This window comes from Natator depressus, chromosome 24, assembly GCF_965152275.1.
Source record: "Natator depressus isolate rNatDep1 chromosome 24, rNatDep2.hap1, whole genome shotgun sequence".
Classification (NCBI taxonomy): Eukaryota; Metazoa; Chordata; order Testudines; family Cheloniidae; genus Natator; species Natator depressus.
In genome coordinates this window covers 5,795,692-5,815,235 of record NC_134257.1, presented here as the reverse complement: position 1 = coordinate 5,815,235, position 19,544 = coordinate 5,795,692, and the positions used below count along the sequence as shown (strand labels likewise).

The 19,544-nt window shown below is 50.1% G+C and overlaps 1 protein-coding gene across 6 annotated transcripts in view; it reads right to left on the bottom strand.

Annotated features, from left to right (window-relative positions):
- PIAS3 (protein inhibitor of activated STAT 3) overlaps positions 1–18,225 on the bottom strand; it is a 41,621-nt gene extending 23,396 nt beyond the window's left edge. Inside the window, exons 1-2 of one of the 6 annotated variants that reach the window (XM_074938955.1) lie at positions 18,115–18,225; positions 5,736–6,204 (exon numbers count right to left, since the gene is read on the bottom strand). In XM_074938955.1, the coding sequence (XP_074795056.1) occupies positions 5,736–6,201 (466 nt within the window). In that variant the 5' untranslated portion in view covers positions 6,202–6,204; positions 18,115–18,225. Of the gene's footprint in view, positions 1–5,735; positions 6,205–9,288; positions 9,310–9,516; positions 9,532–11,916; positions 11,947–13,819; positions 14,090–18,114 lie in introns of those variants that run through there. The other 5 variants (XM_074938959.1, XM_074938953.1, XM_074938954.1 and 2 more) reach the window with 5 other exon arrangements.
- Positions 18,226–19,544: the final 1,319 nt, after the last annotated feature.

Below are 19,544 nucleotides of genomic sequence, written 5' to 3'. Positions count from 1 at the left end.
CTTCCCAGTTTCTGAGCAGCAGGTCAAGAAAAGCTCTCCCCCTAGTTGGCTCCTCCAGCACTTGCACCAGGAAATTGTCCCCTACATTTTCTAAAAACTTCCTGGATTGTCTGTGCACCGCTGTAGTGCTCTCCCAGCAGATATCAGGATGATTAAAGTCGCCCATGAGAACTAGGGCATGCGATCTAGTAGCTTCTGCGAGTTGCCGGAAGAAAGCCTCATCCACCTCATCCCCCTGATCCGGTGGTCTATAGCAGACTCCCACCACTACATCACTCTTGTTGCTCACACTTCTAAACTTAATCCAGAGACACTCAGGTTTTTCTGCAGTTTCGTACCGGAGCTCTGAGCAGTCATACTGCTCCCTTACATACAGTGCTACTCCCCCACCTTTTCTGCCCTGCCTGTCCTTCCTGAACAGTTTATAACCATCCATGACAGTACTCCAGTCATGTGAGTTATCCCACCAAGTCTCTGTTATTCCAATCACGTCATAATTCCTTGCCTTCACCAGGACCTCCAGTTCTCCCTGCTTGTTTCCAAGGCTTTGTGCATTTGTATATAGGCACTTGAGATAACCTGCTGATCGCCCCTCATTCTCAGTATGAGGTAGGAGCCCTCCCCTCACAGACGTTCCTGCCTGTGCTTCCTCCCGGTATCCTGCTTGCCCACTTACCGCAGGGCTTGGTCTCCTTCCCCCGGTGAACCTAGTTTAAAGCCCTCCTCACTAGGTTAGCCAGCCTGCTCGCAAAGATGCTCTTCACTCTCTTTGTTAGGTGGAGCCCGTCTCTGCCCAGCACTCCTCCTTCATGGAACACCATCCCATGATCAAAGAATCCAAAGCCTTCTCTCCGACACCACCTGCGTAGCCATTCGTTGACTTCCACGATTCGATGGTCCCTACCCCGGCCTTTTCCTTCCACAAAAGAGTCACAATCGGCACCCTCAGTGGCAACCTCTGCACACGGAAAAAGGAATTAAACAAGGAGCCCCTCTGACTTGACTTCGTGGCTTCTATTCCGAACTCATCAACAAGATCTCCATGCCTTTTTACTCCCGTGCCATACAACGCAGACTCAGGTCTTCAGGGCAGGAATGCTGACTGCCTGAGCATCCATTGTCCTGGCCAGAGCTGCATTCCGACTCCTTCCTCTGTCCCAGCTCGGAACCTTGCTAGCCTTTCTGACAATCCTGGCGTCATCTTTAAGGCCTTTCTCCAGTCCCTCACTAAATCTCCTTTCCTCTTCCTCCTCTGTCAGTATCACCAAAATCTACCTCTTCCTCACGGCCCCATTGGCAAAACCCTTCTCACTGCCTTTCTTACTAGTTTCACCCCACCTATATCTCTGCTCTCATCTATTCATTATTTATAGCTGTTACTGGAGCCTTCATCACCTTAGTATCTGAGCACAAACAATAATGCATTCATCTTCACAATACCCCTGGAGGGTAGGTCGATATCAGGGCTTAATTTCTTAGAGTATTTCCCAGAACCCCCAACATGCTATAAAAACTACAGGGGGGTTGAAAATATTTATCCGAGCTCCGCTCCGGACAGCTCCAGCTGAATTTAAGCCCTGGTCAATATTATCTCCAGCATTCAAAGTGACTTGTTCTGAAGTAGAACACAGCTCTCCAGATTCTTTAGTCCTATGCCTTAACCACAAAGCTGTCCCTTCCTACATTCTTTCAATCCTCTTGCCTTATTCCTCCTGTTTTGTGCCTTCTATCATGCTGTCCCCTACATCCAAGATGCTCTCAGGGGACTTCATCCACCAAGTGCTCTCTTCCCTCTTTCAAATCTCTCCTGAAGGCTTACTTCTTCTATCACTCCTCTCTTCTTATCACAACTCTTCCCTTCCTGGCCTTATTATGAAAGTGCCCAATAAGCTACACAGCTGAAGTTGCACTGAGGTTTCCACTTAAAGTAGAAAGTAAGTCCCCTACATAAAACTACACAAAACTTTGCAAACACTTTTAGTTTAGAAGAAAGAAGCAACTAATTTTCGGGTGGGAGTTATATTTGCTAGATACCAGAATTCAGAAAACTGGATTTGTTTTTTACTGTAAGCTCCTTGGAGCAGGGTCATGATCTTTTATTTGTTTAAAGCATCAAGAAGTTTCAGGATGCTCTAGAAATAAGCCATATCAACTCACTAGAGCAAAGAACATGCCTGTGTGGCGCTACACATATTTCATAACTGGCCAAGCAAAGTGAGGTCTTACATTCAACTCAATGGCAATTCTCTGCCAGTAACGCAATAACTTTTCAATGCCATATTCCCTGAATTTTGGAATTGACTGAAATGTTCTAGGTATCACTGGGCAGAATAGGAAATCAGAAAGAGGGAAATGGGGGGGGGGGGGGAAGAGACACTGAGCCCCTTGCATCTGGCTATCACACTCAGCAGCTTCAGCGGCCTCTCTAACTGTCTACAGATGAAAAAACTGGTTGACGGAAGCCATTAACACCTTCCAGCATGACCCCTCAACCCCACCCCATCTCAGCTCAGCCCATGCTCCCAAAACATTTTTAAAATGCTGACACCCTGAATGACTTACCTCCCAGACAGACAGAAAATCAAATCAGATTGGTGGAAGGGAAAGGGGAGCCAAAAAGAACACCTGGTATAAAGGAAAGGGGGGAAAAGCCCTAGTGGAGGTGGAGAACATGGGACCCTGATATGGGAGGAGAGGGGCCAGGGGACATTTGGCAGAGGAGGGAATGGGGCGATCACACAGAGCTCCTGGCGTGTGTGTGGGGGGGAAATGTGGGACAGTAACCTGAGGAGGGGGAATGGGGGCACACAGACCCTGCATCATGTGGCAGAGGGGGAATGGGAGAGACACACAGAGCCCCTGCCATGGTGGGGAAGGAAGGAATGAGGGAGCGTAGAGCCCCAGCATGCGGGGTGGGGAGAATGGGAGAAGAAGGTATGGGGGAGGGAGACCTGGAGGAGAATGGGAGACCCTGGCATGGGGAGGCACACAGAACACCTGGCCTGGAGGGACGAATTGTGAACTCAGCGGGGGCGGGGGTTGCAGCAAATCCCTGAAATAGAGGGGGATGGAAGGGTTCACACAGGGAGCCCATGGGAGGGAACGGAAGGAAACAAGAAGCCCCTGGTGTGTGCAATGAGTGTGAGACGCGTCCCCACTCCCCGCCGCCCCTCAGTCACACAGAAAGTTTATTTTTAATTCAAATATCAATATTTGACTAAGAAGGCTTATCTGGGGGGAGAGGGGCAGGGAGCGGATTATTTTGGCACAGAGCAATAATGAGTTCTTTTGCAACATGCGCATCCCATTTAAGGAAACCACAGGTTGGCTGGGAGGGATAATGGAGTCAAAGTCAAGAAAAGAAAAGGAATACTTGTGGCACCTTAGAGACTAACCAATTTATTTGAGCATAAGCTTTCGTGAGCTACAGCTCATTTCATCGGATGATTTATGCTTATGAAAGCTTATGCTCAAATAAATTGGTTAGTCTCTAAGGTGCCACAAGTCCTCCTTTTCTTTTTGCGAATACAGACTAACACGGCTGCTCCTCTGAAAAAAGTCAAGAAAATATACTTTAAAAAGAAACAGGCATCAAGCTGATGAGTTCTTGCTGTGCCAAGAGCAGGAATAATGAAGCCAGACATATCTATCTCCCCTGCAGCGAACACCACCACATTTATGTGGGGAAAAAACCCACACCTGAATCCAAACTGCAGTCACTCAAACGGCGTCAGCTAGGTCAGGCCAGGCTGAAGAGCAGCTGGGTCGTCAACACGTGACCTTAGTTAACAGGAAAGTTCGCACAACGTACAGCTTCAAAACGGGCAATAAGACTCCGCTCTTCCCGGGCCTGATCCAGATCCCATGCAGTCACTGAGGATCTTTCCACAGACTTCAGCGAGAATCAGATGGCGTATCCACAGACATCAGCGAAGACACGCAGCCAGCCCTCCCCCCAGTTTACAGATGGGGAAAGCGTGAGTTCTTTCCAACAGATAACGTACCTTTTTAATGCATGGAAAATGCCTGGCACACTGGGGGCACTATGGGAAACAAATATGCAACTTATCTAATGTCTCCCAGCTAGTCAGAGGCAGGGCCATGAACAGACATCCCAGGGTCAAAGGGGTTTGTAGGGAAAAGCTGGGAGCCATACCCAACTGTTGTTTTTACTGGTACCCTTACACTTATAAGGAGGGCCCACAAGGTCTTGAAGTCAGACTGCCACAGAATTACCCTGACTGTGGTCACCCCACCAGTGGCAAAGAGAAAGAGACTGTTCCAGCTCATTTGTATGGGTTGAACTCTTAGTTTGGCCACTGTGAGGCACCAAATCACACAACTAATCAGGTGGTACCATGTCAGATATGTGGCACCTATCAAAAGGGTGCTGCTAATGTGCCAGCCAATGGACAGCAGAGCATAAATGGAATGGGCCTCCGAGTTCCATGTGGCATAAAGGAATCTCTTCCCCTACTCCTCCATTTCCATTCACCTTTAGAATCTTCATGTCTCCCTCCTGTCCTTTGTCTGTCTTGTCTATTTAGACAGTAAGTTCCTGCCTGGAAGAGCTGTCTCTTACTTCATGTTTGTCCACTGTTGTAACACAACAGGGCCCTGAGCCCAGTCGGGACTTCTAAGCACTATCATAATAAAAATAACATTTGTTCATTTTCATTTATTGGGGTTTTATTGATGATTTTCAATTAATTTCTCTTAACTTTCATTGCATTAACCATCATCCTGACAAACAGTGTGTGTGTGGGGGGGGGGGATCAAGAACAAGCCAACAAGTTTGCAATCTAATGAAGCAAAATTAGGCCTGAAGGTGCCATGGAATTCTAAAGGTGGTACCCAAGAGACTGTTTGGTTTTTATTTTACTTTGACATTTTTGCAAGGTATCGATGTTAACACCTGGCACTCAAGATACTGTTCTGAGACTCTATCCCATATTAAGCAGGTATTCCTTCTCTCGGCTTCATAGTCCAAATGCTGAAATATCATAGATCACTCACAGGCAGTATAGTAATTCTAGAAGAGGGTGATTTAGACTATAATGAAGAACTCAAGTCTGTTCCTAGCAAAGTTCACAAACTGGCTCTATCCGATACAGATGCCCAAATTAAAAAAAAAAAAAAAAAAAACAGCACATACTGATCATTATCCACTTAAGAGCTGCAGGAGACTGGTTGGCTGAAGGGATCAGTAAGCGGATATGAGGCTTTTCACTAAATGGTTAGTCTGAATCCAGAAACCCACGAGAGCAACTGAACCTCTTCAGTAGCCTATGCAAAACGAGTTGGCAGATCTTAGCCCAGGGGTTATTTCAATTGCAGTACTACCTAAGGACCGAGTCAGGGATCAAGGTCCCACTGGACTACACACCATACAGAAATGCCAAGATAATTCTCGTCCGCCCACAAAAATCACCATCTAAGGTTATTCATTCACAGGTGTCTCTACCATAAAACACACCAGAGCCAATCTCAGCAGAAAAGCCCAGGATTGCCTGGGCCATGGAGACCGGACTCCCATCCTCACCCACAGATGTAGTCCTTCCAAATCAAGACTGATGCGCACTTGCAAAGCTGCCTGGGAAGCTAGCCCTCATTGCCCATGCTATGCCCAGTCTGTGAATAACCAGAAGCTTTCAGTTTCAAGGGCTGTCAAGCCAGTAACCTTTGAGTAACAGTATCCTGTAGAAAAGAGAACCAAAGCTAATTTATTCACATACCTAATGTGGTGGGTTTAATCAGCTCATCATAAACGTCATAGAAGGGCAGCCTCTTCATTTTGACGTCTGGATGGACCGGATGAATGGGCGGGGATAAGTGCTGAACATCTGTCTCATGTTTGGGTCCCAGCATAGGCACCGGAGGCAACACAGCCGTTGGCACCGTAGAAGCTGCTGAACTGTTGTCATAGGGCAAGTGACACACTGTGCTGCCCTGCGTCAGTGCAGTGGCAGAGGGCAGTTGCCCTGTCTGAATATGGAGCATGGATAAGTCTGAAGGGGTTAAGATCTTCCTTGGGAACCTTCGTCGGTACAGCTCCTTAATTTTCATCTGAACAGCCGGGCTGCAGCCAGATTTGAGCAGCTGTAATGCCTTTGTGAGCAACTCGTGCTTCCTTCCACTCTTGTTCCTGCCAGCAAAACCCAAGAGAACCTGCAGTTCTGATACCCTAAAGCTCATAACCATGTGCTGCAAGAAAACAGAAAACAACATTAACATTGCTAATTCCAAACACACAGTCCAAACACAAGCTACAAATTCACTAAATGAGAAAGTGGCAGAGACCTTAAAAGAGACAATGTCAAATTACAAATCCCATTACCTGTGCGATTATCTACGTACAAGTGAACGAGCCGTAAACATCTAATTTATTTTTACCTCTTTGCATTTTTCTCAACTTGGACCTTGGAACTAAATGGGTCAGTTAAACTTCCTGTTTCTAACCAATTTCACTTTTGCACTAGCACAATGTTGTTGTTGGGGGGGGGGGGGCAGGATTCTGCCATGCCAAGGGATGGCTAAACAACAAGAACACTTTGGGCTAGATTCTCATTTTACACCACTCTGGTAGCAAAAAGGTGTCTTAAAGCAGATGACATTATTCTCACTTGAAGACTTTTACATTACCAGAGTGGTATAAAAGAGCCTTGGTGTAAATGAGACTCTGGCCCATAAAATAAATAGCTAAGTTATTAACGGTTTTTAAATTCTGTAACTCCCCGCTTTGCTTCCAATATATAAACTATGGGCCTGCATTATACTGCCCAGTATTTCTTTAGGTTGGGATACGGCGTACCAAATCTGGAAAAGATTTAACAGACGATTGACTAGTCAGAGGAGTTTTGAGTTGTTATAACTAAAAGAAACAGTCTAAGAAAAAGCATGCATCAAGTGTCAACGCCACACCAAGGCTGGAATTAAATAATTGTCTTGTTAAATGGTATCTAAAAGCAGCTTGCTAATTTTCATTTCACTACATCATATGACACCAATAATTCTCACAAATGGAGCCAGTAGATTCAGCCCACATCTCAGCAAGAGCTCCACAGAGCAGCAGGGTGGCTTCATCATTAAAGGCACTTTACACTAACAAGACATAACAGCACCACATCCTTACATTTGAGGTATTGCCATAAATGAAACTGCACATCAAATTAATGCACAAATATACTTTTTGACTGCCTTGTCCTCAGTCTCTCTTTTGAGGAGTCATGCTTGCTATTTCACCCCAAGTGGGAGCTCCTATATCTTCAAGCTCAAGAGATTTAACAAAAAATGGGTCATTTCCCATGGAAAAAAAAGTGGTTGCACAAAAGTAGAACCCGATACGAGACAACTGCCCCTATTTTTTCCAAAAATCGATCACTCAGAATGGCTCCCGGTTCACTATGGGCTTTAAGGCCCTGTGTGACCTTAATACCTGCACCGGCTCTCGTGACATGGAGCGTTTACCAGTCTGGAGATACCTTCCTCCTGTCTTCCTTTCTTCAGCTGTGCCAAGGTGTTTCACCACAGGAAGTTACTGGTCGATCTGTTTCCATGGGAGAGTATGGTCCACAGAACAGAGTACCAGCCTAAGGCAGATGGGATCTAGCCCTAGCTCTGCTGTTGGCCTTGGGCTATTCTGTGCCCCAGGGTATGTCGGCACCGCAAGTGAAGGTGTGACTGTACTCTAGGTACGTCTGCACTGCTGCTGGAGGCATAGTTTCCAGGGCAGGTGGATGTACACACATGAGCTAGGGTGCGAAAAGCAGCAAGGCAGCTTCTGAGACCACAGGTATGTACTCTGGGGGCTAGCCCAAGCTGCTGCCCATGCCACCATGGCTACACTGCTATTTTTAGTGCACAAGCTCAATCAAACCTAGCACATGTACGTCTCCCTGAGATGGAAATCACACCTGCAGCTCAAGCGTAGATGTACCCGACTGGTGGCGGTACAGGCTTCAGCATGAGCTAGCCACCAGCATGTCGTCAGGCTCCCCAGTGGCTTTGCACTCGGGTTGATAGTCCGTGCCACAACATCTACGCTACGACTGCCACCATGCGCGCTAGTGCAGGTGTGCCTACCCCAGCTACAACCACACTTGCAGTGTAGCTATACTCTCCGCTTCTCCACCTGTCAAACAGAGTTTTCTTTACCCACCTGCGTAAAGCAGTCTGAAATCTAGGATAGGCACTAGTGCTAAGGATTATTTTGTTTACCTACACTAATTATTTTTTGCACTTTAAAAAAAAACACACACATTAAAACCTTCCGTTTTCTGAACTCTTATGCATGGCTACTCCTTGCTGCAGCCACTACGTAGCTAGGCTCAAAGTTTGTGTGCACACCAACTATAAATGTGCCTGGGAAATGTATATCATTTATGCATACTGCAGTAGCACCTAAATGACCCACCCCGGATCAGGACCCCTTTGTGCTGGGCACTGCACAGGTACATCATAAGAGACGGTTTGGGCCGTACAGTCTAAATAGACATGACACACAGAATAGGAAAAAGTAGTATTCCCATTTTACAGACAGGGAATGGAGGCACAGCGACCTGCCCAAGGTCACGAAAACAGTCAGTGGTGGAGCCAGAACTGAACCCAAATCTTCAGTCTCAGTCCATTGGTTTAGCCACAAGACCATTGCTGCTCTCTGATGCAAAACAGGACTTTCAGGATTACTTTGCTACTCACAAAAGCATAAAGAAAAACACTCATGGGATGGCACCGGATGCCGTGGGAGGATGGTGGTTATGTTAAAAAAAAAAAAAAATCCTTCCAGTCACACAAGTGAAAAATTAGAAACTAGGAGCAGTCAAGAATCAAACCCATTTATATTTATAATGCTTTATTAAACACACATACTGTTGTAATAAGGGACAAAGAACAAATAGCCTTTCATCTCCAAATCAGTAAATCACCAAAGCTTGCCATCTGATGGCTGGCCGATAAAAGTAAGTTAGTGGATCTCTGGCCCAGTCGTTGCTGATGTATGACTACATCATAAAAAGAATGTTACTACTTTGTAAGCAGTCTCAGAAGACATGCCAATGATTAAACTAAAAGGTATATTTACCTTTTAAATGCTGACAGCTTCCAGAATCTTTGGATACTGGACATTTATCTGTTCCACAGGGTTAAACCTGAAACCTAATCACCTTAAACATTCTTCATTTTAAATAAGAAAGAGAATACGGAGTTTCACCACCACCAAGTATCCAGTTCCCTTCAGGAAACCAAATGAAACGGATTCAACAATAGTAGAATTGTTCTCAAATTAGTTACATTTTATTGAAGGGTTTACGTCTGCATAGACTTTCAATTTCACAGACACGCCTTTTCCTCTGTGCTTTATCATCTGACTGCCGTGGGACACTAGGGGGCAGAAGGAAAACGTTAGGATTCCGTTACTCTACAAAAGCAAGAAAGCTCGCATTCCTCCCAATAAAAAACAAAAGTACCCGTGTGTCTCTCACTCTCTCTTTTGGTACACAAAGCAAGAATATTGTGTACCTGGGTTGATTTGCAAGCCAAACGGAGCCCAATCCAATGTATTCATTTGAAAACAACCAATGCTGCAGGCAGTACACACTTTGCTTCTCAGGGCCAACATTCTCTAATTTTTCTTGTTCCCTTATGCTTCAAACATCGAAAAAATTAGAGGTAATAAAATGCTTACTTATGTGGCAACATTTCTACTGCTCTCCACACCCCTATTTTAAAAAGTAAAAATTGGACCTATCCCATATTTCTTTTTCCTGGGGATTCCCAGACCAGGCTTCTTGTCTATTGCAATATCTCACAGACTGACAAGAAAGAGCAAGCATGCAGGGTGGAGTTTATTATGTTCTGTTGCATCTTACATGCCAAAAGATCCCAAAGCCGTTTACAAGCCATATATACGAAGACCACTATCCACCACCAAAAATGCAACCATCTCTAGAGAGCAGCATGCCAGCTGTTTCACTTCCCAGTGCGGGAGGGGAAATTTTGGCTAAGACAGACAGGGCAAAGTCTCTACCACTCTGAAAAGTGCCCTGTTATCTTTGATGCAGAACAGACAGGACCACCAGTTAGGGTCTCAAGTGGGGAGGAAAAAAATCCACACATAGTACATTGCATGGAATTTATCTATCACCTTTCTTGGCTGATTACTCAAGAGAAGAATAATTTTTAATATTACTGTAACCGTTGGGTTTTTTTCAGAGCTGAGAAAGCTTTTCAGAAATAGTGAAGTTTTCCTATGTATATTTATTAGGAAGATTTCAATTTGGAGGCTGTAAACTTTGACAGTGTCCCTTTTAAATACCTTTTAACACAAAAAAAGATTATGTTATGGACCTAGGTGCGCTCTAAACCCATCTTGCAAAGATGGCCATCCTTCGTGACAGTCTCAGAGACCTGCAAAGGCTGACTAGTTCGTGGAGCCCAAGCAGCACCCATCACCCCTAGAAGTGGCTCCCCTCCAAGTCCTGAGAATGGAGCCCTGGGAGATTAGCGCAGCTCGGTTCACCAGCACCACATTTATTTTTAAAATACACCCTGTGCTCATAGATGGCCGTGTCACCACTACTGTGGACTCCTATCAACACCCGAAGCGTCTCCAGTTACTGCTCACACAACGTAGCACGGCAGCGGAAAGACGCTCTCATTGCCACAAGTGATCACAATCAAGCGCTCCCAGAGGGCACCCAAAGGCTTATTTAATGAACGAGCCACATCACACTGAGTCCATGCTGAAAAGCCGGAACAAACAATTGTTGAACAGTGTACAACATTTCTCTTTCCAGAGGAGTCATCGCTGGTCATTTAAATAACGGAAGGTGTCCAAGCCCACTCCAGACATAGGGAGCAATCATTTCATTTTCAGCTGGCTCCTCTTTCTTTACAATGAAACACAGATGGTAAAAATCTTAAGATTAACCCCTAGCTAGGAAGCCAGAAAGGGGGGTAGGGGAGATGGACAAAGGAATTTAGTTGCCGGAAGAGAGCACAGATTTAAAAATAAACTGCAGAGAGCCATGAATAATGCCAGGTTGCACAGGAAAGTCTGGAGCCTGGGAGACCATATGAGAATCTCAGAGGTGGGTCAAGCCTCAGAGGATGTAAACCCATGTGCTACGCTACATCTACTCTTATAATATGATTTCTCTGCAGCGATTTATTTGCAGAGAGAGAGTATAGTGGAAGATGCCAGGGAAATTCCACCCCCCGCTGTATCTATCCGACCTCACCCTCTGTAGATGCCCTTTAAGTTTGCTAACTATGATCCCGATCCTGCAGACTTATGCATGTCCTTAACTTCACATACGAGCAGGCCCATTGAGTCCCAGTGGCACTGCTCACATGAATGAAGTTAAGCACATGTGTAAATCGAGGCAGGATCAAGACCTATGTTAAGACATGCCATTTCTCCAAGTCCACAGATGTGGGACTTTTGTCTAGCTTATCACGGTCCTCGCCCCTCGAACTCTGGAAAACTTCACAAATAAAAGTAACTGCTTCTTCGCAATAGGAATTCTGCAAAATTGCAACTCTTTCTGATTACAATTCTTGGGTCGATTTTTAACATGAACATTTTAACACTTTGGTGCTTATTAAGATAGGAACACAGTCCTGCTCATATTAAAGTCATAGGGAGTTTTGCTCCCAGCAACAGGATCAGGCCCTACACAAATATTAGAACAGGATGGGTCACTACTGGAAAGATTACAGAGGAACATGAGCTCCAGAGAATTATATCCCTGCTGTGGCTGCCAAAAAGGTGCCAGTTCCTAAGTTCTTGCTATTCCCAGCACAGGGGTGGGGGAAGGACTCTGAGGCCACTTTAGCGAGCTAAGGGCTGCACTCTAGCCTGCGGGGAAAAAATATTACACGCCAGTGAGGACACAAATCAGCTTTAGAATTAGTTACCAGGGGCAATTTCATATTCCACAGTCTGGTGGGCAAAGGTGGTTACACTCTGACTCCTAAAAACAAGAAAGAGAAAAGAAGGTGGAGGGAGATGAAACCCCCTCCAGCTGTGAGCGCTGGTGCAGAACTACTGGGCTACGAACACAGCCACCTCCAACTCTGTGCCCCCCCTCTTCTCATGCCTCCATGGCTCTGGGCAAGGGACATCTTGGAGCCATGGCCTTTCCCCCCACGGCAACTCTGCCACTCTCCTGCCCCTCCACTCCGCATTGCTCTATATCCCCTTCTGACCCAGCAGGTCCCCTCTTTGTTCCCTATTATTTCCTTGGCTCTCTGACCCCACACCCTTCTCTGTACCACCTCAGGGCTGAATCCCCTGCTTCTTAGCTCTCTGCCTCCTTCCTGCACTTCACCCCCAGGCCTCCTGTTATTCCCCCTCCTTTAGCACCCCACCCCACAACTGAACCCCCAGGGTCCTCTGTCCCACCCCCAAATACCTAAGCTCCTTTGCTTTCTTTAACAGACACATCCCTGCTGCCACACACATGAACCCCCAAACCCTGTTCCCCTTCCTCCAAGTTTCTGTATCTCCATCTTGATCCCATACCCTCCTCCATGATTCCCCCAGACCCTCTGCCTGCTCCCTGCCCTGTCCCACTCAGGACCCAGATCTCCCACTTGGTACTCCCTTGAAAACCCCCCTCAGTGGATTCCCACATGACAGCCTCCCCCAAGATCCTATGGCTCCCCCCATGGTCCCCCACTCCAACCCCCTAAAGATCCCTTGTCCTCCCCCTATCAGGGCTCCCCTGAACCCATCCCACCTTCCAGGGCTTCCCTGCTCCCACATCTCAGCCCCCTCACCTCAGGCTCCCCCACAAACCGCTCTCACTCTGTCCCCCATTTCCCTCCTACCCCCCTCAGCCCCTCCTCCCACCATAGCTCCCCCCTTACAAACCCACCCAGGGCTTTCCTGCACCCCCAACCCCCTCTCACCCCCAACCCCACAGAGCCCCTGCTCCCCCCTACAGCCTCCAGTGCCACAGATCCCTCCCAGCAGCCCCCAGACTCCTCTCATCCTCCCTCTACTCCCCCACCTTGGCCCCCCGACAGCCCCAGTCCCTTCCCATCCTCTACCCCAGATCCCTCTGCTCCCCCGGGCCCTAAACCCCTTCCTCATCCCCCGGTGCCCCCCAACACTGTCAGCCCCCTCTCCCTGCCCCCCCCAACACTGCAGAGCCCCCAGCTCCCCCGCCTCAGTGCCCCCAGGGCCACAGCCCCCTCCCCTGCTCCCCCACCGTGCCCCCCTGCAGCTCCCTCCCAGCCTCCCCAGACCCCTTCCCTGCTAACCCACTGGGCCCCCCTGCAGCCCCCCCAGACCCTTCCCCTACTCCCCAGCCTCAGTGCCCCCCTGCAGCCCCCTCCCCGGCTCCCCCATCGCGCCCTCCTGCAGCCTCCCCCATTTCGCCCCCCCCCCACAACCCCAGACCCCTCCCCGGCTCCCCCACCGCGCCCCCCTGCAGCCCCCTCAACCCCTCCCCGGCTCCCCCACCACGCCCCCCTGCAGCCTCCCCCATTTCGCCCCCCCCCACAACCCCAGACCCCTCCCTTGTTCCCCCACCGCGCCCCCCTGCAGCCCCCAGTGCCACGGGCCCCTCCCAGCCTCCCCCCTCAGCATCCCCCAGACTCCCCTCTCATCCTCCCTGTCATCCTCCACCTCGGCCCCCCAGAGCCCCAGCCCCACCGCGCCCCCCTGCAGCCCCCCAGTGCCCCAGCGCCCGCCCCACGTCCCTCGCTGCCCCCCCCCCCTCAGTGCCCCCAGACCGCTCCACTCCGGCCCCCCCGCAGCTGCTGCCCCCGGCGCCCCCCGCCGCTGCCCCGCGCCGGCCGGGGCGCTCGTTACCTTCAGCTCGGCCGCCTCCGCCATCTTGAGACATCGTCGCCGAGCCGAGCGCGGACAGCGGCCAAGGGAGCGGCGACAACTCCGCCCCCGGCCCGGAGCCGCAGAGACACCGCGCGGGGAGGGAGCGGGGCGAAACTCCGCACCCGGCTCTCAGCCGCAGACACGTGCTTCCAGGATCCCCGCGGGCTGATCCCCGCCCGGCAGCGCTAGTTACCGCCAGCCACCAGTGCTGGGCACCAGGAGTACTCGTCCTGCAGCCCCGAGGAGCACGGATACCAACCCTGGGCTGGGGCAAAACACACTAGAAGTTAGTTACTCTCTGCACTCAGGATGGGCTGCGAGTCCCAGTAACCCTGAGCATCAGCAGCTGTAAGTCGCTATCGGCCCCCAGTATTGGTTCCAGAGGAGCAGCCGTGTTAGTCTGTGTCCGCAAAAAGAACAGGAGGACTTGTGGCACCTTAGAGAGGAACCCATTTATTTGAGCATAAGCTTTCGTGAGCTACAGCTCACTTCATCAGATGCATACTGTGGAAAATACAGAAGATGTTTTTATACACACAGACCATGAAGAAATGGGTGTTTATCACTTCAAAAGGTTTTCTCCCCCTCCCCTGCTCTCCTGCTGGTAATAGCTTATCTAAAGTGATCACTCTCCTTACAAGGTGTATGATAATCAAGGTGGGCCATTTCCAGCACAAATCCAGGGTTTAACAAGAACGTCTAAGGAGGGGGGGGGGGGAAGGGTAGGAAAAAACAAGGGGAAATAGGTTACCTTGCATAATGACTTAGCCACTCCCAGTCTCTATTCAAGCCTAAGTTAACTGTATCCAATTTGCAAATGAATTCCAATTCAGCAGTCTCTGGCTGGACTCTGGTATTGGTTGCTGTGGCCACTAGCCCTGAGTATTAATAGGAGAATTAATTGCTAACAGCAGCAGCCCTAAGTCTTGGTTGCTGTCGGCACTAGCCCCGAGTATTGGTTGCTGTTGCCATCAGTCCTCCTCAGTATTAATAGGAGAATTCGTTGCTATCAGCCACAAGTATTCGTAGCTCATAGCCGCGGCTCTGAGGATTGGTTGCTATTGGCACGGGTGCTGAGACCTGACAGAAATAACAGTTGCTTTTAGCCCTGAGTATTCATTGTTATAGCCACTCGCCCCCATGTTAGCAGGAGTAACCGTTGCTCTTGGCCCTGAATAATAGTTGCGAACAGCACTGGCCCTGAGTATTAATGGCAGTATTAGTTATCAGCCCTGAGGATTCGATACTATCAGCTCTGAGCATTGGCTGCTAAAGGCACTAGACCTGAGTATTAACAAGGATATTAGAATCATAGCATATCAGGGTTGGAAGGGACTTCAAGAGGTCATCTAGTCCAACCCTCTGCTCAAAGCAGGACCAATCCCCAATTTTTGCCCCAGATCCCTAAATGGCCCCCCCTCAAGGATTGAACTCACAACCCTGGGTTTAGCAGGCCAACGCTCAAATGACTGAGCTATCCCTCCCCGCAAATACCTGTGTGTCGCTCAGTAATTGAGAATTTCGGATAGGGTGTCCATTTAGAGAAAAGAACAGTCCATCAAGAAAGTATTTGAGTTACTTTCCCGACTGCGCTTCTTATCAGCACCCCAGCTCATCCCTCCAACTCACCCTATTTCATGTCTACACACTCTAAACATGCCGCTGTAGCACTTCAGTGTAGACACTTACTACAGCGATAGAAAGGGTTCCCACAATGCTGTAGTTAATCCACCTCCACATGAGATGGTAGCTTGGTCGACGGAAGAATTCTTCCATTGATCTAGTGCTGTCTACACAGGGACTTAGGTTGGCTTAACTATGTTGCTTAGGAGTGTGGATTTTTCACAACTCTGAGCAACAAAGCTGGGTCAATCTAGAAGCTGCTGACTTCTACTGCTAGACCCAGATCACATGCTCTCCTACAGAGCCCTCTAGCCTGCAAGCAGGACCAGGAAAACCCCCTGAAATTAGTGACAGCCTACAACTGAACGCAGTTTTCATTACACCCCAGGTAGCGATATTCATTATTAGTCATTTAGTCTTCTTGGTATTACTCTTTTGTAGAATCATTTAGTATTTAGTATTCATAATTAGCAATAACCCATCTTAATATTAGCTGTGGTAATGTCAGTTATTAGATATTATTTAATAGCAATATTAGTCATCGCTAGTATTAATTAAAAGTCATTTTCATTGTAGTAACAATATTACTTACTCTTCATAGTAATAATAGTGATAGCTGTATTATAAGCATAAGAAGTATGACAGTGTAACCCAGGTGCCCCACTAAAATCCAGGCCTCATGGGGCTGGGCACTGAACATACAGCCCCTGGCCCGCAAAAAAGCTCACAATATAAATAATACACAAAGAGTCGGAGGGGAAACTGATGCACAGAGCAGGGGATGTGACTTATCCAAGGGCACACGGCAGGTCAGGTCCAGAGCCGGGAATGGACCCCAAGACTCCCAGTCCATTGCTCTGTCCACTAGCCCACCCTACCCTCCCAGGAATAGCACGTCCTGTCAGCACGGAGGCACGCTACCGCAGCAGAGCGTCATTCCTTTTAAAGGGCCCCGCACCCACACCGTAGCAAGCCCGACTCAGCCTAACTCAGTCCCTCAGCCCCAGGGTGCCCTTCCCACAGGCTGGGTCAAAGCAGCCCCTCCCCATTCCAACCAAGAAGAGTGTGCAAGTGGAGGGGGAGGGTACTTGGGGGGGCAAAGGGGTTTAATCTGAGAGGAGGCCAGTGTTTCGGAGGACGGGGTTAATCTGGGGGGTGGTTTGGGGGCAGGGGGTTAATCTGAATGAAAGGGTGATGTGGGGGCAGGAGGGTTAATGGTGGGAGGGGGTGTTTTGGGAGCAGGGGATTAATTGGGGGAAGGGGTGGTTTTGGGGGCAGCAGGGCGTTAACGTGGGAGAGCTGAGGCCCCGGGGTGGTCTGGGGGCAGCGGGGCGATAACGTGGGAGAGCTGAGGCTCCGGGGTGGTTTGGGGGGCAGCGGGGCGTTAACGTGGGAGAGCTGAGGCTCCGGGGTGGTTTGGGGGGCAGCGGGGCATTAACGTGGGAGAGCTGAGGCCCCGGGGTGGATTTGGGGGCAGCGGGGCGTTAACGTGGGAGAGCTGAGGCCCCGGGGTGGATTTGGGGGCAGCGGGGCGTTAACGTGGGAGAGCTGGGGCCCCGGGGTGGTTTTGGGGGCAGCAGGGCGTTAACGTGGGAGAGCTGGGGCCCCAGGGTGGTTTTGGGGGCAGCGGGGCGTTAACGTGAGAGAGCTGAGGCCCCGGGGTGGTTTGAGGGGCAGCGGGGCGTTAACGTGGGAGAGCTGGGGCCCCGGGGTGGTTTTGGGGCAGCGGGGCGTTAACGTGGGAGAGCTGGGGCCCCAGGGTGGTTTGAGGGGCAGCGGAGCGTTAAGGTGGGAGAACTGGGGCCCCGGGGTGGTTTGGGGGGCAGCAGGGCGTTAACGTGGGAGAGCTGAGGCTCCGGGGTGGTTCTGGGGGCAGCGGGGTGATAATGTGGGAGAGCTGAGGCCCCGGGGTGGTTTGAGGGGCAGCAGGGCGTTAACGTGGGAGAGCTGAGGCTCCGGGGTGGTTTGGGGGGCAGCGGGGTGTTAACGTGGGAGAGCTGAGGCTCCGGGGTGGTTTGGGGGGCAGCAGGGCATTAACATGGGAGAACTGAGGCCCCGGGGTGGTCTGGGGGCAGCAGGGCGTTAACGTGGGAGAGCTGAGGCTCCGGGGTGGTTCTGGGGGCAGCGGGGTGATAATGTGGGAGAGCTGAGGCCCCGGGGTGGTTTGAGGGGCAGCAGGGCGTTAACGTGGGAGAGCTGAGGCTCCGGGGTGGTTTTGGGGGCAGCGGGGTGTTAACGTGGGAGAGCTGAGGCTCCGGGGTGGTTTGGGGGGCAGCAGGGCGTTAACATGGGAGAACTGGGGCCCCGGGGTGGTTTGGGGGGCAGCGGGGCGTTAACGTGGGAGAGCTGAGGCCCCGGGGTGGTCTGGGGGCAGCGGGGCGTTAACGTGGGAGAGCTGAGGCTCCGGGGTGGTTTTGGGGGCAGCAGGGCGTTAACATGGGAGAACTGGGGCCCCGGGGTGGTTTGGGGGGCAGCAAGGAAGGCTTGTGGGGATTGAAATGGGATCTAGACGCTGGAAGCAGCAAAGTTTCTCTGGCAGCAGGAAACCCACTTTGGGGCCAGCTGGATTCCCCCCTCCTACTGTCAAAGCGGCAGGAGGAGGAAGGTGGATTGGAGGCCCAGCAGCCCCCCGCCAGGGTCTCCTTACTCACCAAGTTCACTTTGGACCAAGCCTTCCTCTGGGTCAGGTCAGGAGCAGTTAACCCGGGTACAGCTGGCAGCAGATTCCTCAGGCCCCCTGCTTTGCAGTTACTATTGTTTGTTTGTTTTGTTTTTTGAGGGTGCAGGGGGGTTGATTTCAGGATGTGTTTTTTTGGAGGGGGTGGGGGCTGGTCTGCAAGCAGAAAAGGGATCCAGCCAGGGAAAGCCTACAACTAACCCTTTCTTCCCAAACTCCGGCCTGTCGGACTCTTTCTTTAGCTGCAAACTCCAGGAACTCAGGATAACACAGATGATTAAATAAATAACCAACCCTTCCTTGCTGCCCCCTGGAGCTCGGCTCCTGCAAAGCAGCCCCAAAACCAGGCACAGATCCAAGCCCGCCTTCCCAGTGTGGGATCCCTGCTGCTGGCCCCCCCAGTCCAGCCAAGAGGTTCTGTTGACCTGGTCCCACCTTGTCTTGGTCCATGTGCAGTGTAATCTGCTCCCACTTGAGAACCGGTGGCATTTCAATGCTGCCGGCAAGGTGTAGGGCAGTGAAGAATGGGGCCCCTTCATCCCAGTGCTTCGTGTCAGTGATGGGTGAACCCCAGGATGCTCAGCATGTGGGTTCGCCTGGGCTAATTCGGTCCTTCAGTTCCCCACAATCCCTCCTGTCCCAGCCCTACCCCAGCGGGGCTGGAGCAATTTGGATAGCGGGGATGCTGAGAGGCATTTAACCAAACTGTAAACCCTGTATATAATGGAAACCACTTCAAGCCAGAGGGTGCAGTAGCCCCCCTAGTTCCAGCACCTATGCCCCACCCTGGACTATCCCTCCACCCCGACCTTCTTTCTCCCCCTCCTACTGCCCACCCCCCCTTTGAACAGACATTTCCACCCTTCCCGGCTCCAACCTATCAGGATGAGCTTGTCTTTCCTAGATTCACGGATTCTAAAGCCAGATGGAATCACCAGGTCTTTGAGGCCAGAAGGGCCCATTAGCCCATCTAGTCAGACTCTTGTATAGTGCAGGCCATTACATTTCATCCAGATACAGCTTTTCAGCCCTGAGGAAACTAAACTGTATGCCACAGGCGGAGAATGGGAACGACCAATCAATAAATCAATCAATAAAACAGGGGGACTGGGCCTCAGAATGCCTGGCTTCTATGCCCAGATCTGCCATCGACTCATTCTTGTGCCTCAGTTTACCCATCCATGAAATGAGGATATTGTCTCTCTCTCTGGGGGCTAAGAGACTTAATGAATGTTTGCTCCTGGCATGGAAGTGCAGTGCTATCGTTATTATTATTATATTAGCCAATTGTATCATATAACATCAGTCATGTGACATTTATGGTTATTCTGAAGGCCAAATGTACGTACGTATCACAGGTCCAGACTCTCACTGAGCATTCTAGGGGTCTGCTAGGACCTAATT